At 44.6% G+C, this 27,152-nt stretch overlaps 1 protein-coding gene across 1 annotated transcript in view; it reads right to left on the bottom strand.

The window, feature by feature from the left end:
* Positions 1–27,152, bottom strand: part of LOC140469686 (uncharacterized) — a 93,966-nt gene that overhangs the window by 17,361 nt on the left and 49,453 nt on the right. Inside the window, exons 4-7 of the mRNA XM_072566434.1 lie at positions 17,481–17,575; positions 7,493–7,689; positions 4,987–5,065; positions 1,801–1,979 (exon numbers count right to left, since the gene is read on the bottom strand). Coding sequence (XP_072422535.1) covers positions 1,801–1,979; positions 4,987–5,065; positions 7,493–7,689; positions 17,481–17,575 — 550 coding nt within the window. The remainder of the gene's footprint in view (positions 1–1,800; positions 1,980–4,986; positions 5,066–7,492; positions 7,690–17,480; positions 17,576–27,152) is intronic.

The raw sequence follows: 27,152 nt of genomic DNA, 5'->3' as shown, positions 1-27,152 counted from the left end.
GGAGCTGTGAGGCAGCAGTGCTCACCACTAAGCCACTGGTTTTGGCTGTTGGAGGTCAGTCATCTCAGCTCCTGGACATCTCTTGAGGAATTCCTCATGCAGTGCCCCAGGCCCAAACATTTTCAGCTACTTCAACCACAACCTTCCCTCCTTAAGGTCAGAAACCCGGGTTCAATTCCCGCCTCGGGCAACTGTCTGTGTGGTGTTTGCACATTCTCCCCGTGTCTGCGTGGGATTCCTCCGGGTGCTCCGGTTTCCTCCCATAAATCCAAAAATGTGCAGGTTCGGTGAATTGGCTATGCTAAATTGCCGGTAGTGTTAGGTGAAGGGGTAAATGTAGGGAAATGGGTCTGGGTGGGTTGCGCTTTGGCGGGTCGGTGTGGACTTGTTGGACCGAAGGGCCTGTTTCCACACTGTAAGTAATCTAATCTAATCTAAATGGGGATGCTTACCAATGATTGCCCAATTTTCAGCACCATTCATAACTTCTCAGATACTGAAGCAATTCATGTTCAAATGCAACAAAGTCTGGACAATATCTAGGCTTGGACTGATAACTGGTAAATAACATTTGTGCTATACAAATGCCAGGCAATGACCCTCGCCAATAAGAGATCATCTAACCATCACTGAATCCCCCAATATCAACATCCTGGGGGTTAACATTGACCAAAACCTCAACTGGACTCACCACATAAACACAGCAGGTCAGAGGCTAGGAATACTACAGTGAGTAACTTAACTCCTAACTCCCCAAAGCCTGGCAGAAGTCAGGAGGGTGATGGAATTCTCCCCTGGATTGTTGCAGCTCCAACAGTCAAGAAGGTTGACACCATCCAGGATAAAGCAGTCCGTTTGATTGGCAACACATCCGCAAACATCCACTCCCTCTACCACCAACACTCAGTCACAGCAGCATGCACTACCTACACAATGCACTGCAGAAATTTGCCAAAGACCTTTAGACTGCACCTTCCAAACCATAAACACTTCTATCTCAAATGAGAAGGGCAGCAGATACACAGGAACACCAGAACCTGCAAATTCCCCTCCAAGCCACTCTCTGTGACTTGGAAATATATCACTGTTCCTTCACTGTTACTGGGTCAAAATCCTGAAATTCCCTCCCTAAGGGACATTGTGGGGCGACCTACAGCTGATGAACTGTAGTGGTTCAAGGCAGCTCATCACCACTTTTTGAGGGGCAACTAGGGACAGACAATAAATGCCAGCTCACTGGTGAAACTCACCACAAAAGAGACTAAGGAAAAATTGTGAAAGGTGCTTTTGAAATGCAGTTCTTTCATGTCCCACCTGAAGGTGGCTGAACAATAAAGGTGGAGTCATACTCAACTGGACTGGTCACTGATTTCAAGATCTTTGCAAAGAATGAAAGTGAGAACAATTTGGAAGGTTTATTTGTTAGGTCCTGGCAAAATGAAAGTATTTTTCTACTGAACACAGAATCGCTGCTGTCAATGAGTTCTCAGGTTGTACATAGCTCACACACACAAATGTAGAAAAACTCAAGTTGAAATGCAAGGAGTGTCCCAATCTCAAATATCTCAGCTATACCCAGATTGTAACTTTTATTCCAAAAGAGGAATAAAAACTAAGTTCATTACTGTTAAGTTGGAACCTCAGCAGACAGGAGTAAGATGTTTGCAGGAGTAATTATGATGTACAAATATAAAATTCACACTGAGCATTGCTCCTTCCATCATACAGGGGCTCCATTCTGCACCATGTCTGAACTAGTTTAGGGTGATTGCTGTCATGGATCGAGAACTATGTGCTTACCTGTATGTCACCTCCAGCCCACTGTCCAGTATAAGGCGACTCCAAGTGATTTCAATTGAATTGATATTAAGCATGTCGACACGGGGAGGAGAAGGTTTGGTAAGAGGCTGCAACTTCCTCAGGGTGAAGTCCACTTCCTCCAGTAGCTCCTTGCCAGCGGTGGGAGAGCAGGCCACAGTCTGTCCAGATAGAACAGAATGCAAGTCAGTGTTCGAGGATACATAACTTCCAACTCTCTGTGACCTTTTACATAAGGTCATGCTTGCACAGTTTGAGCCCAAGGAGTAAGGGCAAAATTCTGCCAGAGGATCACAGCAGGAGGGTATTGGTTACACTGGGTGAAGCTGTGACAGACTGGTTCCCCGATCGTGTCCCACTGTCGGGGCATTTTCTCAATAAAAGGGACCAGTTTCCGCTTGGATGAAAGAAGGAACCTCTCTGCAACCATTCTGGAAAAGGAAGAGGGAGCAGGAATGCAAAGAGGGGGCTGGAATAACCAATCCCTCCCAATCCCTCTGCACATCCGCTCCTTAGGATGACCATCTCTTATAGAATAAAATAATGGACAATTCAACCATAGAATAGGAAAGCAAGTAGTTTCACATCCTGGCTCAGCACCAATGTTTTCACTCAAAGCCCATGTCGGAGGTATATAATATGTGACAATGGGATGGCACGTTGGTGAACACTGCTGCCTCACAATGCCAGGGACACTGGTTTGATTTCACCCACGGGTGACAATCTGTGTGGAGTTTTCACGCTCTCCCTGTGTCTGTGCGGAGGCTCTGGTTTCCTCCCACAGTCCAACGGTTAGGTGGATTGCGGACGATGGGTGGATTGGTCATGTTAAGTTGCCCCACTGTATCCAGGGATGTGTAGGCTAGGTGGATTAACCATGGGAAATGCAGAGTCACTTGGATAGGGTAAGGCAGTAGGTTTGGGTGGGATGCTTTTCAAAGGGTCAGTGTAGAACCAATGGGCCAAATAGCCTTCGTCTGCACAGCAGGGATGTTATCATCCGTGCTGCCTTCTTCGGAAATGGAAGAGGTCAGATTGGACAGGGTCACCATTCACACCCTTATCCCTTGCTGGTGAAAATTACTAGGGTTGGCTGTGGTAGGTGGTTGATCAGGAATCCTAAAAGTTGGGACTGGGGCGTAATTAAGCCTGCCCCATCCCATGAAAATCCAGCCCTGACACTTCAACTTGGTAAAAACAAAGACTGCAGATGCTGGAAACCAGAGTCCAGATTAGAGTGGTGCTGGAAAAGCACAGCAGTTCAGGCAGCATCCGAGGAACTTCAACTTGTGCTTGAGCAGGAAGTGCTCCCCCTAGTGTTACTGCACAAATAACCACTGCCCGCAAGAAAATTCATCAACTGAGCTGCTGGTGCCATCAGTTCTCATTGGACTAAATTTGAGTTAAAACATTACGTCTAATCTCTTTATTCAAATAACATTCACACTTTACGTTTCATCGACAGCCAGACTGGAGAGAACAATGAAAGATCTGTCCTCTGCTTTGCCGTGTTGAAAGCTGGAAAATAATTTTGAAACCAAGTAATTACAAAATGTGATAAGGTAAAATGGAGTGGAAATACTTTGCAACTTTTAAGACCATTGAAGTTATTTTCAGCTAACTATCAATTGGCATATTAAAGCAGAGGGATCCTCAGAGAGAAGCTGCAGTGTGTGAGACAAGTGTCTCAGGACCATTTTCTTTGAATTTAAGAATCCAGTTTCGGGGAACGACATCATGAACAGTGGCAGGAGAGGAATTTGACAGAGCACAGATTAATCACAAAACTAACAACTGCATTTGTCCAGCATTAACATTCAGGAAAATAAATGAGGTCGTGGTAATATTGTTGGAATAATGATCCAGAACTCCAGTCCAATCCTCTGGGGAAAATGGGTTTGAATCTGACCATGAATTTTTCAAAAAATAAAATTTGGAATTAAAAGTCGAATCTAACAGTGATCATTGTTGGTAAAAATCCATCTTAATGTCCACTGGGGTCGGCTGGGGGAGGGAGGGGGGAGGGGTGGTGAAATCTACCATCCTTCGCAGCTTATGTGTGACTCCAGACCTACATCAACACAGTTGACTCCGATTCTCTGCTGGGCAGTTAAGGAAGGGCAATAAATGTTGGCCTAACCTGTGACATTCATGTCCCATGAAAGAATTAATTAAATTAACATCTATAGTACAGCACAATACTTCACAGAAGCAACAATGACAGCAATACTGTACTGCAAAGGCTTTAGGACAAATGAATAAAAGCCTAATTAAAGAATGGGTTTAAGGAGCTTTGAAAAAGTGGAGAGAGAAGAGGAGGTTTATCCCCACCAGTATGTAATCCCTTTCCAGTAAATCCACAGAAGCAGTGAACCAATTATCCATCACCAGCAAGACCACAGCATCAAGGTTGTAATTACATCACAAGATAGGGACAAACTCAGATTTGTTGCTCTTATATTTTGTTACAACCCTATAATTGAGTCACAAAAATCTTTAATTTTGTTTTCTTTCCCAGCTTTCCCCTTTTCCACATTGATTCCTAACTGGGATATAGTTCCACAAGAACTGGATCCTTTCTGGTCATTCACACAAAGTGGCATTTAAGTACAAGTGAAAGGAGCAAATTTTCTGACCAACGCACACAGGAGGATGATGGAGCTAAGCCAGATATCACAGTTATCCTACATCCTCATCAGTCCCTTTTCAACAGGAATCCCTGGACAGAGAGTAATCGTGTGAGGGAACTGTAGTGGATTAGCTGTTCGCCGATACAGGAGCTATGAAGCCAACTGTCACACATCGAACACGGCGTGAGCTGTGATCTGTTCATTCAGCACAAATTGGAGACTGAAACCTGAACTTTACATGTCTGTGCAACTCACTGAGACCGTACATCAGAATTCCTAAATTATGTGACGGTATCACTTGAAATAAGTTGCTGAATTGCTCCTGCTCAGCCTCACAATTACATTTCTGTGACGTTTTGTGCTTCTATGTTGCTAGGCTATGCTGACCAGTATAAATACCTCCCTATTTCCCTTCTTTTAGCTTTGACAAAGGGTCAGTTAGACTCGAAATGTCAGCTCTTTTTGCTCCTTACAGATGCTGCCAGACCAGCTGAGATTTTCCAGCATCTTCTCTTTTGGTATGCTGACCATTACTTACCTTTAACAGTGCTGATATTTTGGGATGCTCTCTCAGTTTCACAACTCCCTTTGGATGGCTGCCTAATACTTTCAGTGTCCTGCAAAGTACAAAACAATATTAAAATGACATTCCTCATCAAATAGTCCAATACTGAGTCACTGCTACTGGTGCCTTGAGAAATATTTGTTTGTTTCCTTTACAAGCTAGGACAGTGGGTCAGCAATATCATTTGGCTCAAATGTGTGGCCCTTGTACAGAGATTAGATTACTTACAGCATGGAAACAGGCCCTTTGGCCCAACAAGTCCACACCGACCCACAACCCACCCAGACCCATTCCCCTACACCTAACACTACGGGCAATTTAGCATGGCCAATTCTCCTAACCAGCACATTTTTGGATTGAGGGAGGAAACCGGAGCACCCAGAGAAAACCCACACAGACACGGGGAGAATGTGCAAACACAGACAGTTGCCTGAGGCGGGAATTGAACCCGGGTCTCTGGCAGTGAGGCAGCAGTGCTAACCACTGTGCCACCGTGCCACCCACAGGTTGTCTTCGGCAATGTTAGTGAAGATTAGCACGCCTGGCAAATAAACAGTAATAATGCTCTATGTGAAGGCATGGCTGGGGAATGGAGCGATGACAACCCTCCCTATTCTTTGCCATGGTGATCTATGCTGCAATAGCGTTACTGTTTCCATCAAGATAATAGAGTATTCATCAAGAGATACAGTGAAAAAAACCCAGTTTTTTTTTGCTAATGTCCCATTATAGTTAAATGCCACACTACTACACCTGTTCAGATTTTGGGCGGCATGGTGACACAGTGGTTAGCACTGCTGCCTCACAGTGCCAGAGACCAGGGTTCAATTCCCGCCTCAGGCGACTGTCTGTGTGGAGTTTGCACATTCTCCCCTTGTCTGCGTGGGTTTCCTCCGGGTGCTCCGGTTTCCTCCCACAAGTCCAAAAAAGTGCATGCTAAATTGCCCGTAGTGTTAGGTGAAAGGGTAAATGCAGGGGAATGGGTCTGGGTGGGTTGCGCTTCGGCGGGGCGGTGTGGACTTGTTGGGTCGAAGGGCCTGTTTCCACACTGTAAGTAATCTAATCTTAAAAAAAGGCTTAACATCAGGAATGCATCAGAATCGTGAATCTTAGTGCTGTAAAATGGGACTAGAGTAGATTAAATGTGGCTTTGACAGTATAGATGCAAATGGGCCAAAGGGGTGTTTTCTTCATTGTATAATTAACTTAAGTTGTAAATAAAATGTCGGCTGTGTATCATGATAATTTAAACCCACTTTGGGATTGGGGAGCTCTGATGAAGAGTCATATAGACTTGAAACATTAGCTTGCGCTCTCTTCACTGATGCTGCCTGACACACTGTGATCTCCAGCATTTATTTGACTTCAGTTGAGTTTACAGATGTTCAGTGCGGTAAGGAGTCAGTTCAGAAGGGACTTTGTAATGATCTTTCCTGAAGCAGGGAGCAGGGATTTCCTGCTGCAATCCTAGTCGCAGGACCCGCAACTTCCTTGAGAGTTGTGAAAATGCTGGAGGTCACTCAGGACTTCCTCTTCATTCCAGACCTGTTGGACGAGTGTAACAGCGTTGTTAGTTTGATTATATAGCTCGTTCATACTCTGAAAGCAGAGCACCTTCTCTGAGTCCAGTCAGAGGAGACCCAGGAGAGAAGGACAGAAGAAATACATCAAGGATACACTGAAAGCCAACATGAAGAATTGCAATGTTGACATCAACTTCTGGAAGACCAGCATTCTGGACCAAACCAGCGAGAGGTGGAGTCTGGAGGAAAGATCTCAATATTTTATTAGACGTCTATAGATACTGAATCAGTCTCATTTTCAGTCCTATGGAGTCTAACTCTAATCCTAAATCACCCTTCCCTGTGAGAGATAGCCATTGATAATGACAAATAAGAGTTCAGGTCATTCTGCTATAACACACATTTCGTTAACACAAATTCACTATAACATGATTGACGAACTGGGGACACTTTCTAAAACACGAACTTTAAAACGAATGTTGGCAGTAATGCGATTACATCACCGACACTTTAAGCGCTGTTTCTAAAGTGCGATTTTTCTATAACACAGGGTTGCACAAGAACACAACCAGCGCATTATAGAAGAACTACCTGTTCTTACCCATCCCAACGATTCCTGAAGCATTAATTTGGGATTCTAAATAGAGTTGCACTGAAAACCAAACATCAAAACAAATTTGAATAGAATTTTAAAAATTTCAAAATATATTGGCTACTTGAACAATTTTTTAACGGGCTTCATTGCATTTACTATTCGCAGTGAATTAAGAGTGTATTGGCATATGTCAACCCACCAACAAACCACTGGATTCATGTCTGCAAAACTGAAGCACCTTATGTTGAAGCAACACAGAATTGCTCATCATTCTTCTTAGCAAAAAAGTATATTTATTACATGACCATCATCCAGTGAACTGTCAGCCCACAAGTTGTACACTTCCTTTAGGCTTACGAACATGGCAGCGAACCAAGCTGACTCCTGCTCTTTGGATTCCAATAGTGTGCACAAGGTGTTGAGTATTTCTGGGAAGATGGGGTTCTTCAGGATATGAGCGTGGCCATCTTTGTCCGTTGCCAGGCAACTCAGTGCAAAGCAGGCATTTTTGCTTCCTCCAGTGTCTCCGTCTGCCATCATCTTCTCCAGGGTTGTGATCTGCATCAGGAGAGGTCAGAACAAAGATGTCTCTCTCTCTCTCTCTCACACACATACACACACACACAAAATATGGGAATCAAGACGAGGTGGGGTTAACATCAGACTCGTCTGCGGGCCGTTATCCCAACCTCCCCCAAGACCATGGTCAAGATTCATGTTACGTTACATAGTCGGAGCTAACTCAGGCTTCACTGTCAAAGATTCTCCACTCAGATCAAACATTGAATATTCTGAACGTTGAAGCATTGAAAGGAAAGTTGAAGTAAAAAGTGCTGGAAAGCTCTGCGGGCCAGCAGACAAAAAGAGAAAGAGAAAACTAATGATAGACTAAATATGACCTCCTTCTGTACTATATATGGTATTACACACCTCTAGAGGAGGTGGGACTTGAACACAGGCTTCCCAGTCTTCCCTCATAGGGACACTATCACTGCACCAGAAGAGGGCCCCACCCCCAACACATTCAGGCAACTCTGTAGATCAATGGTCTTTCAGGTGAAGATCTATCTAAAGACACGATAAAATAAAACAGAACCTCTGGCTGGGATTTCTCAGAATTAAGAGGTGGAGATACTGGGTGGGGTGGGGAGTACACAGACTGGTCATGCCGTGCTGCTGCCATGACATCTCGCCAGTGATGTGAAAATGTGTTGAGTGGCCAAACCAGACAGTGGTTACCAGAAAGCCTTTAGTGTTCAATTAAGAGCACAAAAAAGGACCTCTTCTCACCTCCACAGGGTGAAGAGTATGTACCTCAGCAGGCTTCCAGCAGCCTACTGCGGGACACCTTTCCTGGAGTACACCAACCCAACTCTGACCTTCCTGACTGGCCCCACTCAGCCTGACCTCACTCACTCCTTTTCATGTGAAACTAAAGTTCTCTTTTAAACTAGAAATAAATGGAAAGTGAAGTTTACTCAACACCATCCCCTTCAAATGCTCCCAGGACATGGACAGCACAGAGTTAAATACAGAGTAGAGCTTTCTCTATGCTTTCAAACTAAAGGTAAGGTTTCCTCAACTCTTTTAAACCAAGTAAAGTTGCCTCACCATCAATACTTGCAGGACAGGGACAGCAAGGGGTTAAATATTGAGTAAACTAACCTCTCCTGTTTTAAACTGAAAGTAAATGGAAAGTAAAGTTCTCTTGACACTGTCCCCATCAAGCACTCCCAGGGCAGGGATAGCACAAGGGAAGATACAGATTAAGGCTTCCTCTACTCTTTTAAACAAAGTAAAGTTGCCTCAGCATCATCCTCATAAAACACTCCTGGGATGGGGTAAAATACAGAGTAAAGCCCCCTCTACTCTTTGAAACCAAAAATAAAGTCCTTTTGACATCATCCCGAACAAACACTATGAACCTGCTCTGTCAGCCCAGAGGACTCAATATTGAGTTCTCTAACTTCAAATAACTGCTATTGAGTACGAGAGTTGGGAGGACATGTTGCATCTGTACACAACATTGGTTAGGCCACTTTTAGAATATTGCGTTCAGTTCTGGTATCCTTCCTATCGGAAGGATGTTGTGAAACTTGAAAGGGTTCAGAAAAGATTTACAAAAATGTTGCTAGGGTTGAAGGATTTGAGCTATTGGGGGAGGCTGAACAGGCTGGGGCTGTTTTCCCTGAAGCGTTGGTGGCTGATGGGTGACCTTATGGAGGTTTAAAAAATCATGAGGGGCATAGATAGGGTAAATAGGCAAAGTCTCTTCCCTGGGGTATGGGAGTCCAGGACTAGACGGCATCAGTTTAGAGTGAGAGGGTAAAGATATAAAAGAGACCTAAGGGGTAATGTTTTCATGCAGAGGGTGGGATGTGTATGGAATGAGCTGCCAGAGGAAGTGATGGAGGCTGGTACAATTGCAACATTTAAAAGGCATCAGGATAGATATATGATTAGGAAGAGTTTGGAGGGATATGGGGTGGGTGCTGGCAGGTGGGACTAGCTTGGGATGGGATATCTGGTTGGCATGGGTGAATTGGACCGAAGGGTCTGTTTCCGTGCTTTGCATCTCTATGACTCTATGAATATGACCGTGATGCTAGACTAAAGGAGAATATCCAAGAAAATCTTTCAAAAGAATTAAATACAATAAAGCCTCTGAACTATGCTTTTATGTTTTCTGGTTAAAACTGTGTACCTGTCCAATGTGTGTATTTGTATCAATCTGTGCCCTGTTGGTTGAAAATTGGAAACTTACTCATCGGCATCACTTACAGTTTTTCTCTTAACATAGATGATGAGCAGAAAATCAAATTAAGACAAATTAAATCAAATTAGAGAAAGTAAATCAGTCGGTATTCCTCAATTATCTTTTTAAAATCCTCTGATCCTAAACATCAAATTCTTTGAACAAACTGCCCTAATGTCTCCCTAAGTAATGTGAAATTGAGATTACATTCGTGAGAAGTGCTTTAGTTTTATTATGAGGAACATTGGGAGTGGATGTTCCTTCACAGAGTGAGGCACCTGAGCTTTTTGGCAAGTCTCCAAGGCAAAGCCAGTGGATCATTAACACTATTTAATATAGAGCTTAGCCCACTGCTTGTTTTCCACATGCTGATGGATTCAGCAAAGACTGCAAGTGAAAGATTCAAGCATGCCATCAGCTCATTTGCGATTTAGCCCAACACTTGAACATAAATAGATAAATTAAATCTGATGAAGCTCATCTCAGATGCAAATTTAATACATCCCGCACAGTTTAAATTTAAGAATTTTTTGTTAACCTCAACATATTACTAAATTTTACACAGTAATCTTTTAAAGCCAGCTGGAAGCATAGTTAAGGCTGCGTTCAATGCTCAGTGAATCTGAGACATTGTGTTTCATAATTTCAGCTTTTAAGTCATAGGGTTATACAGCACGGAAACAGAACCTTCAATTCAACCAATCCCTGCCAACCATAATCTAGTCCAACCTGCCTGCACTTTACTCATATTCCTCCAAACATTTCTTCTTCATGTACTCATCTAAATGTCTTCTAAATGCTGTAACTGTACCTGCATCTACCTGTTCCTCTGGAAGTTCATTCCACACATAAATTACTCTGTGTAAAAAAAAAGTTGTCCTTCATGCCCTTTTTAAATCTTTCTCCTCTTACCTCAAAAATATGCCTCTAGTTTTTAAATCCCCTGCTCTAGGGAAAAGACACCGGTGACTCACCTTATCTATGCCCCTCATTATTTTATAAAACTCCCCTCAAACTTTTACGCTCCAGTGAAAATAGTCCCAGCCCATCCAGCCTTTCTTTTTTAACTCAAACTGTCCATTCCTAGCAACATCCAGATTAATCTCTCCTGAACCCTCTCCAGCTTACCAATATCCTTTCTATAACCGGGCAACCAGAACTGCACACAGTACTTGAGAAGAGGCCTCACCAACATCCTGAACAACCTCAACATGACGTCCCAACTCCTATACTCAAAGGCAAGCATGCTAAACGCCTTCTTAACTACACTGTCTATTGAAGAATTCTGCACATGAACCCATAGGTCTCTCTGTTTTACAGCACTATCTAAGGCCCTATTCATAATTGCATAAGTCTTGTCCTTGTTTGTTTTACCAAAATGCAATACCTAAGCTGGTCCAACATAAATTCTGTGCACTTAGACACTAGAGGCCTGTGTTCATTAGCAACTGTTCGTTCATTCATTAGCAAATAACCATTGGCATGTTATAACCACTAATTCTGGTCAATATGATAGGGTCGGGGAGTCCAGAACTAGAGGGCATAGGTTTAGGGTGAGACAGGAAAGATATAAAGGAGACTTAAGGGGCAACTTTTTCATACAGAGGGTGGTATGGGTATGGAATAAGTGGTGGAGGCTGGTACAATTGCAACATTTTAAAGGCATTTGGATGGGTATATGAATAGGAAGGGTTTGGAGGGATATGGGCCGGGTGCTGGCAGGTGGGACTAGATTGGGTTGGGATATCTGGTCGGCATGGACAGGTTGGACCGAAGGGTCTGTTTCCATGCTGTACATCTCTGACTCTATGACTCTAGTGGACTAAGGATCAACAGTGAATGTATTCACTGACAATGTTCAGAACTAGGGATTTTGTTCCATCGCTTTTCAATTTAGACAAGAATTTTCCTTTGGTGGAAGAGGGATTCAGACCAAGGGAGGCATAAGCTTAAAACTCAATTAGAAATTCATGGAGTAAAACTCATGTCTTCAAGGCATAATCTAGAATTCTGGTTGAAAAACATCAGGGATGCTGGAACAAATTAATTTTTGTCAGACTTTTATTAGATGAAAATGTTTTTTTTTAAATTTAGCGAAGTTGATTCAATGGGATGGAGGCAACTTTTATGAATAGATGTTTATGCTCCCATGCAGGACAGAAATGGAGGTGGGAATGAGAAAACCAGCAGCTGGATCCCAGATTGAGAAATCCAACCTCTATTCACAGCACCAGCTATCATTCACCCATACTCAAAATGGATGGCTGTGATCGCAGACAGAGAAAGATTGCAAATAGGACCAAGTGTAGACCTTTAAGCCCTTCAAGCCTGCTCCATTGTTCAGTATGATCATGGTTGAGATCGAATGATTCGTTGCCCTGTTCTTATTCTCTCCCCACAACCTTTGATTCCTGCAACTGCATAAAAATATATTTATTTCCTTCTTGAAAATATTTGATGGATGTTTTGGCTGCAACTGCTTTCTTGTCAGAGAATTCCACAGGCTCACAACTCTCTGGGTGAAGACATTTATCCTCATCTGCATCCTAAATGACCTAGCCTGTTTCCTTAAAATGGGATCCCTGGTTCAGGACTCTCTGGTCACCAGGACCATCTTTTTTGTATGTTCCCCTTTTAGTCCCGTTAGAATTTCATAGGTTTCTATCAGCTGCCCCCTCATCCTTCTAAAGTCCAGTGAATGCAGTCTTTACCAATCCAATGTCTCTTCATATATCTGTCCTGCCATTCCATAAATCAGTCAGTATCTCTCTTGTTAGAGATTTCCTGCACCCTTTTAAAGATGGTCAGCTCAGATCCCCTGTTGTTCTTTTTTGAGGTTCAGCCTCAGCTGAGTGAGACATTAAGGAGGTAGAGTGCATCCTTCTTTACCCATTCATTCGGAAACGCTGCGGTTTTTGCTTCAGTTGTGATATCCATCATTAGTTCTGACAGGACTTGTATTTTTGTTTGTTTTATTCACCCATGTGATGTCGATGCTGCTGGCTTGGCCAGAATTTATTGCCTCTACATGGCCACTGTTGAGAGCATGAAGCAAATAAAGGTGCATGGGCCAAGGACACTATGCTAGGGAACTCCTGCAGAGATCTGCTGGAGCCGAGATGATTGACCTTCAACAAGCATGACCATCTTCCTTTTGTGCCAGGTATGGGGAGTATTTTATCCCCAGTGGCTTATTCAACTGTTTAATTGATTTGACAGTCTCTTTTTATTATTCATTCAAGTGTGAAGCCATCACCAGCTGGACCAGCATTTGTTGCACATTCCTAACTGCCCAGACAGTAGTTCAGAGACAACCACATTGCTGTGGTTCAGCAGTCACATGTAGGCCAGAACAAGTAAGGATGGCAGGTTCATTCCCTAAAGGATTTTAGTGAGTCAGACAATTGGCAAAGGTCATCATTAGACTCATAATTCCAGATTTTTTTTATTGAGTTCAAATTCAACCATCTGCCTGGCAGGATTCAAACCAGGTGCTCACTAGGGTCTATGGATTAATAGTCTAGCAATAATACTACTAGGCCATCACCTCCCTCTGTTCTATGGGCATTGAGGGGTTTATGACATTATCACTTAAGGGAGTGAAGGGCTACTAGTGATTGGCCATAGGACTGAACTGTATTACTTTAGTTATCCTTCTGAGTTGTCAATATTGACACAATGCCTCTGTGTCCAAGTGCCTTCCTGCCTAATGAGGAGCTGGGCCATCTCCAAGATGGAGGTCTCAGGGTTAAATCTCGCAGTTCCCAATACTCATCTCAAGTATGAAATCCAGGCTGAGATGTAGAATAACAGAATCCTTTGATAGCAGAGCATTAAGTCCACTGAGTCCATAGCGAACATCCAAAGAGCAATCTACCCAGACCCATCCCTGTAACCCTGCATTTCTCATGACTAACCCCACCTAGCTTGCAATTCACTGGACACTATGGGCAATTTAGCATGGCCAATCCACCTAAACTGCACACCTACAGACAGACACCCAAGGCTGGAATCAAACCCAAGTCCCTGGCGCTGTGAGGCAGCAGTGCTGCTCACCAAGCCACCGTGATGCTCATGGTCTCATTGAATGGTTACAAAAAATTTGAAGGGGCCATATGACCAACTCCTGCCATTATATTCCAGCCTATGAACTTTGACCATGATCTGTCAAACTTCTGCTCAGGTTCATCTATTATTGTATAACAATCCTTCCACATGCATGGAAAAGGAAAGAAAATATTTACCACAAAATATCACCAACTATCAGCATTGGACTGCGTTGTTACAATTATATTTACACATTCCAGATACAGAGCCTTTACACTGCTTTCAGGATCCAGACTTCATTTTAACTCCAAATGAGATCTGCTTTGCTCGATTCTGAACTCAATTATGAATGGAATGACAGATAAATTAATACAGATTTGGTGAGTATTAAACAAGATCAAATGGATAGACATCTGCCTTAACAGGGAAAGAAAATAATGCAAGGAGAGGAAAGAACAAAATCCAAGGCAAAAGGCAGATGGAAGACTGCAGAGATGAACCGACAAAAGGGATGATGTTAGAGGGCAGAAGGGACAAATAACCCTTCTGTTTCCCCGCCAGCCCTCCCCCACCCCAACCCACTCTCTCCCAGAACCAGTCATGTTCCTCTTGTCTTCACTTTGCACACAACAAGCCTCCACTTGCACAGTCTATTTTCTCTGCTGTGACACATCTTCCTTTCTTGTTTCAGCAGGAGGGAGCCTGAAGGGACAATTCCCCTTGTGCCACTCTCGGTCCACTTCTAAATTGCCCTCCACACCCACTCCCCTTCCCACAGCTCCCTGTCACTCAGGCACAGGAAACACAACACCTGAATGAATTTTCACTTCCTTCTTATCCACAGTCTGCAGTCTTCCAGCAGCAACAGCAATTGAGGTGAACGCCTCTCAATTGAATAGACTGTTTCAGCTTCTCAGAATATGGTCTCCTTTACACGAGGGATACCAAACATGGACTGGGTGTCTGTTGTTCAATCAGCTCAAAGCTTCTGATCACTTCTTATTTTAGTTCTCTGTTAGAATTAGATATAGCTCTCAGTGCCCTGTTTTCTCGCCATACCCATTGAACCCATTAGCCCTGAATTGTATCATTGACCATGATCATATTGAATGAGGGGAGCAAGCTCAAAAGGATCGAATGGCCTACTCCTGCTCCTTATTTTTTAAATGTTTCTACATCACACTTTTAGTCTGACTTCTCTCTTTCCCAACCTCCTACACTACGCCAGTGAATCTCAACAGCAAATCAGCTTGAAATTGGCCACTTTACGAAGTTACATACACACCACTGAGCTCAATGTCAGATCATGAGTATTATGGGCTCCAGTGGTTGAGAAAGACAGCTCACCACCCACTTTCTCAAGGGCAACCAGGGGCAGGAAATAAATGCTAGCCACATCACATGAGTGAATTAAGAAAAGCTGCTGGTTCTGACATATGGCTTTCCCATTGTTATTTGCAGTTGTTATATCTTTTGCTTCTTTACTGGTTCTGTTTCTAATCCTTTTATGCCTCGCACCATGTACTTTCTAACATAGTCACTCCGGCCTTTTATCACATCATGGACTTTTCCCTTTACAATTTATTCACCTTCACCTCACTTTCTGCCCTTCTGAACTTACATAAAAGTCTTTCATTTTTTTTACTCATGGGACGTATGCGTTACTGGCTGGGCCAGCATTTATTGCCCATCTGTGGGTGCCCTTGAGAAATTGGTGTTGAGCTGCCTTCTTGAATCACTGCATTCCATGTGATGTAGGTAGACTCACAATTAGGGCCAGAGTTCAAGGAGTTTGACCAAGCACCAGTGAAGGATTAGCAATATTTTTCCAAGTTAGAATTATGAGTGGCTTGGAGGGGAGCTTACAGATGGTGGGGTTTCCCATGTATCTGCTGCCCTCATCCTTCTACATGGTACTGATTATTGGTCTGCAAGGTACTATCTCAGGATCTTTGGCAAATTTTTGCTTTGGAAAAAGTGAGGACTGCAGACGCTTGAGATCAGAGTCAAAAAGTGTGGCACTGGACAAGAACAGCAGGTAAGGCAGCATCCGAGGAGCAGGAGAGTCGACGTTTCGAGCATAAGCTCTTCGTCAGGAATTTTTACTTTCCCTGTTCTGATGCAAAATCAGTCATCTGACATAGTGGCCAGAATTTTACCACTCTTTGTTGACTCAGATGCAGGAAGGAATGAACAAATGGCAATGAGAGACACCAGATGGTGTGCTCAATGCCTTTTCACCAACATGTCACTTTACAGCTTGAGGAATGGTGGCAGAAGCCACTCCCAAAAGATCAATTGTGCCACTTAAGTGACCAAGTTGGGCCTCTTCCCAATGCTGTGGACATTTTGTCAGTGGCAGTGGGTATCAACACTTGGGGGAGACAGCCTTTGGTTTGAGTATTCCTATAGGCCCACAAAGTTACTTTCCGAGGGCAAGAGCATCCATCATGAAATTGGCACCTTCTCCCTTCAGTAATCAAGCCCCTGGACCCCTCGCCACGGTGCACCTGAATCAGTCCAGTGCTTCCAACCATCCTTCAGATGCTTTGAGAAGGTGCCACCACTGCAGCAGCCTCCTCCTCCCAGTGCAGCCCAGGCAACGTTGTCAGTGTTGCCACGGAGCTGCCGATTCTCTTCCAGAAAGTTTGGGGAGTGGGATAGTCTTCAGTCCTTAAGTGGGGGGCAGACCGTGCAACTGGCACTTAATTCATTATCAGCAGTGAATGCAGCCTTAAGAGTCATAGAGACATACAGAACGGAAGCAGCCCCTTCGGTCCAACATGCCCATGCTAACCAGATATCCTAAATTAATCTAGTCCCACATGCCAGCATTTGGCCCATATCCCTCTAAACCCTTCCTATTCATAAACCCATCCAGATGCCTTTTAAATGTTGCAATTGTACCAGGCTCCACCATTTTCTCTGGCAGCTCATTCCATACACACACCACCTTCTTCTCGAAAGATTTGCCCTTTCGGTCCCTTTTAAATCTTTTCCTTCTCACCATAAACCTATTCCCTCTAGTTTTGGACTCTGCCAGGCCAGGGAAAAGACCTTTTCTATTTACCCTATCCATGCCCCTCATGACGTAATAAACCTCTGTAAAGGTCACCCCTCAGCCTCTGACGCTCCAAGGAAAACAGCCCCAGCCTATTCAGCCTCTCCCTGTAGCTCAAACCCTCCAACCCTGGCAACATCCTTGTAAATCTTTTCTGAACCCTTTCAAGTTTCACAACATCTTTCCTATAGGAGGGAGACCAGAATTGCATACAGTATTCCAAAAGTGGCCTAACCAATGTCCTGCACAGACGCAACATGACCTCCCAATTCCTAAATTCAATGTACTGACTGATAAAGTCCCCTGCCACAGTCCTGCTTTTCATGGTAGTAGAATTCCTGTTATGTCTTGAGCTATCCTATACATCAAGACTACTTCTCCTCCAGAAATTGTGCTGTCTCATCAGCTCAGTGTTTTCTGAAACGACCTCCAACTACTATTCCTTAACAGGTCCCGCTGATGGAAGTGGAACCTTCAATGACTCACCATATTTGGAGCCTCCTCCATTTCCAGGATCTGCTTGCGTCCTATGTCCAACTCACAGATCCGTCCGAGTGCAAAGGCAACACTCGTTCCGCAGCCTAGAGTAAAAAATAAGAAAGGATTAAGTCCTCATTAGCAATAATGGGCTGAATTTTAATAAACACTTGTTCAGCATCAATTTTGGGGAGTTTCATGGACGGTTTCTTTCTGGGAGCTGTTGTGAGTTTTCTCACATAATTCTCTGCAACACACCCCATTACACACTATGCCCCTGAGATACACCACCCAGGCTATCATGCACTTTCTTTACATTAGATTAGATTCCCTACAGTGTGGAAACAGGCCCTTCGACCCAACAAGTCCACACCGACCCTCCAAAGAATAACCCACCCGGTCCCATTTTCCTCTGACTAATGCACCTAACACTATGGGCAATTTAACATGACCAATTCACCTAACCTGCACATCTTTGGACTGTGGGAGGAAACCGGAGTACTCGGAGGAAACCCATGCAGACACGGGGAGAAGGTGCAAACTCCACACAGACTGTCTGCCTAAGGCTGGACTCGAACCTGAGACCCTGGTGCTGTGAGGCAGCAGTACTAGCCACCGTGCCGCCACTTCCTAATGTTGGGACCACCATAATCAAAGTCAAGCACTGACAGCCGGGATCAAGGTCCCCTCTCATTCTTTTCAACGCCGGTGAAGATAGTCCTAACCGATCCAGTATCTCTTCACTAGTACAACCAAGTGAGCAGAATTCAAGAAACAAGCATAAACCTGTCCTCGAGACTCCTGCAATGAATCTTTTGAAGTGACCACAGTACTCCCAAAGCTACTGTGCCACTCAGGCTTGGTGGGGGCAAAGTAAGGAGAGTGGAAATGCTTTTAGAATATTTGCTGCACGTCCCTGAAGAAGTCAAATGTACCGCCTACACCAGAGATATATGGCTTATTAACAACCCACATGGAGGAGGAATGCATCACAGGATACAGAGTAAATTGACAGACTTCATCAGGACGGTGGAATTGAGGCATGGATGAAGTCACTTCATCTGACAAAGCAACAGCACTCTGAAATATTGTGATTTTAAGTAAACCTGTTGTACTATAACCGGGTGTCATGTGATTTCTGACTTTGTCCTGGATATAACAGAGTCTAGAAACCATGCCTTGGACCCATAGTCATCTCAGAACCCTCTGAATCAGAGTGCAAGTCATCCCTGATCTAGGCAGACTGCTTAAGAAAAAGCAACCTTTCTCCTTTGTTTCTCCAAAGATGCCATTCCATGTGACCTTCCCACTTCACATGTGAACTTGTTGGACTGTTTCCTACACTGGCTCATTCTTTCATCCTCAGTAACATGGAGCACCTGACATTCTCACCTTCCTACATTCTCCCTAAAGCTGACAAGCTTGTAAGACCCAATCCCAATTCCATCTCATCAATACGTTTGGATTTACTTTGATTTCATTCTAACACGTCAATGTCCTTGCAGGTCTGGGCAACAGCCTTTTTATTTAATAAAATGCCTTAATGAGAATAAAAAACAAACAGATAATCAGAATGTTCATTAAATGATAACTAATTCCTGTTCAGAGTACAAGCTGATGGTAGGGATAAGGGAGACTTCTCACAAAAGGTTCACATGCCCTAACAAGTTGAGTGTACCTTTTAAACCAGACAATAAATTAATCATCAATTGTTGGGTCACTTTGACCTCTGCTGCACATAAATATATCTAATATCACTTCCTGACCAATATCTTTTAAAGATCAACACATACCTTGCATGTGTTCTATTTCTGGTTAAGGAACTGACAGAGGAATGTACCTTCAAGTTGAACATATTTTCCATTGCACTGTTGGTCCGAAGATTGACAATTAATTGTGACTGCAGTGTAAATAACAACTTCCAGAAAAGTACACAACGCAAGTCTGCATTTTTACAGCACAACTACGTGGCAAGGTAAATGATTAATTGTGAATAATTTATCGTTCTTCAACATTCTGCTTAATACCAACAGTAAGATGTGTTTTCCTGCTCTCCCCTTCTGTTGAGTATTGACTGAATCAGAAAAGTATCAGTGATTACAAATCCTCTGCTCTTATATTCATTCTCAGTGAACAGGTAGGGTACATACAATGACCACCTCTGATGTATCCACTTATGAGACTTTTAATGTTTTGTATCAGAGTGCCATAAGGGGAGGTTAAAAATCACACAACACCAGGTTGTAGTCAAACAGGTTTATTTGGAAGCACTAGCTTTCGGAGCTAAATTCAAAGAATATGGTGCTCTCAAGCAATCTCACTACAAGGCCAGTCCAAAAAACCTGGTTGGATTGGAATTACAGCAGCAACCTCATTTTATGAAGTGCCTTTATGGAAGAAAATATCCCAAAGCACTTGGCAGCAAAGGTATGAAACACAATTCGAAACCAAGCCCCATTAAATGATATTAAGGCAGCAGACCAAAAGTGTGGTAAAAGAGGTGTATCTTAAATGAAGGCAGAGATTATGTAAAAGAATTTCAAAACTCAAAGCCTCAGTAGCCAAGGCCATCAACGATGTTGTAGCTAAAACTGACCATATTTAAGAGGCTGGAAAACCAAGGGTACAGGTATCTCAGAGGGTTGTGCAGCTGAAAAGGGTTACTGAGAAGTGAGGGGTAAGGCCATATTGGAGTTTGAAAACAAAGATGACAATTTTCAAATCAGGAAGTTGCTTAACTGGGAGGCAATACAGGTCAGCAAGGAGAAGATGGGAGGTGAATGGTTGATTGGGGTAACACTCTCACCTTTGGAGAACTGAGTTCCTACCACATCTCAGGAAGGAACTCGCAATTGCTAAGCAACGCACTGTCATCTTCTAGGAGAGACATGAAACTGTCAAGCCTATCTGCTCTTTGTGGGATCATTAAGATACTCTATGACAATACATAATGAAATTCAGCATTTATATTGTCCGGGACATCTTATATCGCTAAAAATACAGGTTAATTAGTTATTGATCTCATTGTTTTTCCTTTGCCTTAGCGACTACTGTTCTCCAAATGTCATTCGCTGTACGGAATAATTTGCGATGCTTTCATTAAGTGACATCCGAGGAACAAAAGTAGGCTATTCAGCCCCTCAATTATCATGGCTGCTCTGTGGCCTAACTCCATATACCTGTCTTTTGCCCATATCTTTTGATACCATCAATTAACAAAAATTTATCAAATCTCAGATTTCAAATTAACAACCAACTCAGCAAAGACTGCCACTTGTGGAAGAGAGCTTGTGGAAGACACCAACCACCCCTTGTTGGTAGGCGTGCTTCCTAATAGCTCATCATTTGAAAAAGTCACATTGGAAAAAAGAACCTATAAGGGGAGTTCATGGGAAGTTTGCAATATTTTCTTAAGGAACAGAAGATGCGATCAGATGAAGATAAAGGAGCAGGAGTAGGTCTTTAGCTTCTTGAGCCTTTTAATGGCCAATCTAATTATACCACAAATCCACTCCCAATAACCTTTCATCCTCTTGCTTACCAATTACCTACCCACTTTTACCTTCGAAATATTCATAGACTCAGCTTCCACCTCATTTTGTTGAATACAATTTCAAAACTTCTGACACTCTGAGAAAGGAAGTGCCTCAACTCTGTTTTAATTGGGCAACCCCGTAAAGGAAGGATACTATTAAGCTAAAAAGGATTCAGAAGAGATTTAGAGACATAGACTTATAAAGATGTACAGCATAGAAACAGACCCTTCAGTCCAACTCTTCCATGCCGACCAGATATCCTCACCTAATCTAGTTCCATTTGCCAGCCCTTGGCCCATATCCCTCTAAACTCTTCCAATTTATTACTTGGATGTTGCCAGGTATGAAAGCTTTGAATTATAAAGAAAGGCTGGATAGGTTGGGACGTTTTTCATTGGAGTGTAAGAAGCTGAGACGTGACCCTATAAAAGTTTATAAAATCATGAGGGGTATAGATAGTGTTAATGGTAAGTGTCCTTTCCCTAAGACAAGGGGACATATTTTTAAGGTGAGAGGAAAGAGGTTTAAAAAGACATGAGGGGCAATTTCTTTTGAACACAGATGGTGCGTTGCATGTACAATGAACTTCCTGCAGAAGTGGTAGATGTGGGCACAGTTACAATGTTTAAAAGACACTTAGATAAAGTACATGAATATGAAACGCTTGGAGTGGTAAGGGTCAGGAGCTGACAGGTGGGACTAGTTTAGATTGGGATTATGTTCGGCATGAACTAGTTTGACTGAAGGGTCTGTTTCTGTGCTGTTTGACTCTATGACTCTAAATCGTCTCTTGCTCTAATGGATTCAAGTCTATTCTGACTAAACTTTCCTCAAGCAACTATGTTGGAGCAGTGATTACTTTTTTATAGGCTGTTGCATTATTTTGGAAGTTTGGAAAAAAAATCAAAAAAGCAGCTGCATGAGTACATGAATAGGAAGGGTTTAGAGGGATATGGATCAAATGTTGACAAATGGGACTAGACTAATTTAGGATATCTGGTCGACCTGGATGAGTTGAATCAAAAGGGTTTCCAAGCTATATGGAAACAGCTCTATGGCTCCAATTGCAGCCGTTAGTCTAGCACTCATTATCTACACTGCTTCCAATGCATTTACATCCTTCCTTACAATTAGGTGACCAATACAGTGCACTGTACTCCAGATATGCAGTACTCCAGTGCTCTGCATAACCAAGGTATTATCTCTGTACTTTTATATTCAATTACCTTCATAATAAATGAAAGCATTCTATTACTTGCTGGTACAAGCACCAATTTTGCTGGTATCACAAAGATATGTACAAAAGGAAGTTGTGAAGAGGACATAGGAGGCTGAAAAGGGGATTATATTTATACTGAGTGAGTGAACAAAGTTCTGGCAATTAGGGTACAATATGGGAAAATGTGAAGTTGTGCATTTTGACAGGAACAAGAAAAAAAAAGTATATTATCAAAACAGTGAGAAAATACAGAGTTCTGAGATGCACAGGGATATTGACACATGAATTACAAAAGGCTAACATGCAGGTGTCACAAGTAATTAGGAAAGTTCACAGAATGTTTTTACTTATAGTGACAGAAAGTGAGTGTGGAAGTAAGGAGGCTATGCTTCAAACAAACAGAACATTGATTAGACCAAATGTGGAGTTCAGTATTGTGTATAATACTGGACAACCTTTTAAGGATGGAGGTAAATGTGTTGAAAGAAATCAAAGGAGTTTTTCTCGATTAATGCCTTTAATGGGTGGGCTTTTTAAGAGAGAAGATTGAACAGGCTGGACTTGTACTCATTGGTGTTTACAAGAGTATGATGTTATTGAATAGGAACATATAAGATCCTAAGAGGTCTTGACAGGATCAGTGTGGAAAGAGCATGGTGGTTCAGGTGTTAGCACTTCTGCCTCACAGCATCAGGAACCCAGGTTCGATGTCACCCTAGGGTGACTGTTTGTGTGGTGTTTGCACACTCTCCCCGTATCTGCATGGGTTTGCTCCTGGTGCTCTGGTTTCCACCCACAGTCCAAAGATGTGGAGGTTAGGTGGATTGGCCATGCTAAATTACCCATACTGTGGAGGCTAGATGGAAATACCAGGACGGGGTGGATCTGGGTCTGGGTGGATTGCTCTTCAGAGGTCGGTGTCGACTTGATGGGCTGAATGGCCTGCTTCCACGCTGTCAGGATTCTATGATAAACATCTCCTGTTGAGCGAGCAATGAGCACTATTTGTTACTGTTGAAAAATAAGGGGTCATCTACATAAGAGAGATAAAGAAGAAGAAATTCCTAAAGACAGTGTTGTGTGTCCTTGGAGTGCTCTTCTCCAAAAGGTAGTAGAAACAGAGCACTTGGATAATTTTAAGGCAGAACCAGACTAGCAGGGGAGGGGTGAGAGATATCAAGGCTGGGTTGGAATATGGGTTATTCAGATCCACCATCACCTTATCGAATGGCTTTGTATCCTCAAGGAGCTTAACTGGCCTGCTCCTGTTCCTAATGCTGCCATAAAACTAGATCAAAGCTAGTCTGTATGTTAACTGCATTTAGCTGCCTTGGGTCTATGTGTCTTCACACCTTTCCCTAACAGAAATCTGTCAATTTTCCTGTGTCATAGAAAACCCTAGGAGAAAGTGAGGACTGCAGATGCTGGAGATCAGAGCTGAAAATGTGTTGCTGGAAAAGCGCAGCAGGTCAGGCAGCATCAAAGGAGTAGGGGAATCGACGTTTCGGGCATAAGCCCTTCTTCAGGAATGAGGAAAGTGTGTCCAGCAGGCTAAGATAAGAGGTAGGGAGAAGGGACTTGGGGGAGGGGCATTGGAAATGTGCTAGGTGGAAGGAGGTTAAGGTGAGGGTGATAAAGTGAGGGTGATAGGCCAGAGTGAGGTGGGGGCGGAGAGGTCAGGAAGAAGATTGCAGGTTAGGAAGGTGGTGTTGAGTTGGAGGGTTGGGACTGAGACAAGGTGGGGGGAGGGAAAATGAGGAAACTGGAGGAATCTGAGTTCATCCCTTGTGGTTGGAGGGTTCCTAGGCGGAAGATGAGGCGGTCTTCCTCCCGCCATTGTGTTGCTATGGTCTGGCGATGGAGGAGGCCAAGGACCTGCATGTCCTTGGTGGAGTGGGAGGGGGAGTTGAAGTGTTGAGCCACGGGGTGGTTGGGTTGGTTGGTCCGGGTGGCCCAGAGGTGTTCTCTGAAACATTCCGCAAGTAGGCCGCCTGTCTCCCCAATATAGAGGAGGCCACACGGGTGCAGCGGATGGAGTAAATGATGTGTGTGGAGGTGTAAGTGAATTTGCGGCGGATATGGAAGGATCCCTTGGGGCCTTGGAGGGAAGTAAGGGGGGAGGTATGGGCGCAAGTTTTGCATTTCTTGCGGTTGCAGGGGAAGGTGCCGGGAGTGGAGGTTGAGTTGGTGGGGGGTGTGGACCTGACGAGGGAGTCACGGAGGGAGTGGTCTTTTCGGAACACTGATAGGGGAGGGGAGGGAAAGATATCCCTGGTGGTGGGGTCCGTTTGGAGGTGGCGGAAATGACGACGGAAGATACGATGTATATGGAGGTTGGTGGGGTGGTAGGTGAGGACCAGTGGGGTTCTGTCCTGGTAGCGATTGGAGGGGCGGGGCTCAAGGGCAGAGGAGCGAGAAGTGGAGGCCATGCGGTGGAGAGCATCGATAATCATGTCTGGGGGGAAATTGCGGTCTTTGAAGAAAGAGGCCATCTGGGTTGTTCGGTATTGGAACTGGTCCTCCTGGGAGCAGATGCGACGGGAGACAAAGGAATTGGGAATATGGAATGGAATTTGTACAGGGGGCAGGGTGGGAGGAGATGTAGTCTAGGTAGCTGTGGGAGTCAGTCGGTTTATAGTAAATGTCAGTGTTGATTTGGTCGCCCGAGATAGAAATGGAGAGGTCTAGGAAGGGGAGGGAGGAGTCTGAGACGGTCCAGGTAAATTTGAGGTCGGGTGGAAGGTGTTAGTAAAGTGGATGAACTGTTCAACCTCCTCGTGGGAGCACGAGGCATCGCCGATACAGTCATCGATGGAGCGGAGGAAAAGGTGGGCGTGGTGCCAGTGTAGCTGCGGAAGATGGACTGTTCCACATATCCGACGAAGAGGCAGGCATAGCTGGGGCCCATGCGGGTGCCCATGGCTACTCCTTTGGTTTGGAGGAAGTGGGAGGATTGGAAAGAGAAGATGTTCAGAGTGAGGACCAGTTCAATCAGTCGAAGGAGGGTGTCAGTGGAAGGGTACTGGTTGGTACGGCGGGAAAGGAAGAAGCAGAGGGCTTTGAGTCCTTCATGATGGGGGATGCAGGTGTACAGGGACTGGATGTCCATGGTGAAGATAAGGCGTTGGGGACCGGGGAAGTGAAAATCATAGGAGGAGGTGGAGGCCGTGGGTGGTGTCCCGAACGTAGGTGGGGAGTTCTTGGACTAAGGGGGACAGGACCATGTCGAGGTATGCAGAGATGAGTTCGGTGGGGCAGGAGCAGGCTGAGACAATGGGTCAGCCGGGGCAGTCAGGTTTGTGGATTTTGGGCAGGAGGTAGAAACAGGCGGTGCGGGGTTGTGGGACTATGAGGTTGGAGGCGGTGGGTAGGAGATCCCCTGAGGTGATGAGATTATGGATGGCCTGGGAGATGATGGTTTGGTGGTGGGAGGTGGGGTCATGGTCAAGGAGGCAGTAGAAGGAGGTGTCTGCGAGTTGGCATTTAGCCTCAGCGGTTTAAAGATCGGTGCGCCAAACTGCCACCACGACATTAACTGCCTCAACCTCTCCACCTCCTCACCCATTCCAACCTCTCACCCTCGGAATGTGCAGCTCTCCACTCCCTCCATTCCAACCCCAACCTCACTATCAAACCAGCAGACAAGGAAGGCGCGGTAGTAGCTTGGCGCACCGATCTTTAAACAGCTGAGGCTAAATGCTAACTCGCGGACACCTCCTCCTACTGCCCCCTTGACCATGACCCCACCTCCCACCACCAAACCATCATCGCCCAGACCATACATAACCTCATCACCTCAGGGGATCTCCCATCCACCGCCTCCAACCGCATAGTCCCACAACCTCGCACCGCCCGATTCTACCTCCTGCCCAAAATCCACAAACCTGACTGCACCAGCCGACCCATTGTCTCAGCCTGCTCCTGCCCCACCGAACTCATCTCTGCATACCTCGACATGGTCCTGTCCCCCTTAGTCCAAGAACTCCCCACCCACGTTCGGGACACCACCCACGCCCTCCACCTCCTCCATGATTTTCGCTTCCCCGGTCCCCAACGCCTTATCTTCACCATGGACATCAGTCCCTGTACACCTCCATTCCCCATCACGAAGGACTCAAAGCCATCCGCTTCTTCCTTTCCCGCCGTACCAGCCAGTACCCCTCCACTGACACCCTCCTTCGACTGACTGAACTGGTTTTCACTCTGACCAACTTCTCTTTCCAATCCTCGCACTTCCTCCAAACCAAAGGAGTAGCCATGGGCACCCGCATGGGCCCCAGCTATGCCTGCCTCTTCGTAGGATATGTGGAACAGTCCATCTTCCGCAGCTACATTGGCACCACCCCCCACCTTTTCCTCCGCTACATCGATGACTGTATCGGCGCTGCCTCGTGCTCCCACGAGGAGGTTGAACAGTTCATCCACTTTACTAACACCTTCCACCCCAACCTCAAATTTACCTGGACCATCTCAGATTCCTCCTTCTCCTTCCAAGACCTCTCCATTTCTATCTCGGGTGACCGAATCAACACGGACATTTACTATAAACCGAACGACTCCCACAGCTACCTAGACTACACCTCCTCCCACCCTGCCCCCTGTAAAAATGCCATTCCATATTCCCAATTCCTTCGTCTCCGCCGCATCTGCTCCCAGGAGGACCAATTCCAATACCGAACAACCCAGATGGCCTCCTTCTTCAAAGACCGCAATTTCCCCCCAGACGTGGTCGACGATGCTCTCCACCGCATCTCTTCCACTTCCCGCTCCTCCGCCGTTGAGCCCCGCCCCTCCAATCGCCACCCGGACAGAACCCCACTGGTCCTCACCTACCACCCCACCAACCTCCATATACATCGTATCATCTGTCATCATTTCCGCCACCTCCAAACAGACCCCACCAACAGGGATATATTTCCCTCCCCT

Source organism: Chiloscyllium punctatum, chromosome 49, assembly GCF_047496795.1.
Source record: "Chiloscyllium punctatum isolate Juve2018m chromosome 49, sChiPun1.3, whole genome shotgun sequence".
Lineage (NCBI taxonomy): Eukaryota > Metazoa > Chordata > Chondrichthyes > Orectolobiformes > Hemiscylliidae > Chiloscyllium > Chiloscyllium punctatum.
The sequence above is the reverse complement of the archived record's forward strand: the minus strand, read 5'-3'. Positions and strand labels throughout refer to the sequence as shown.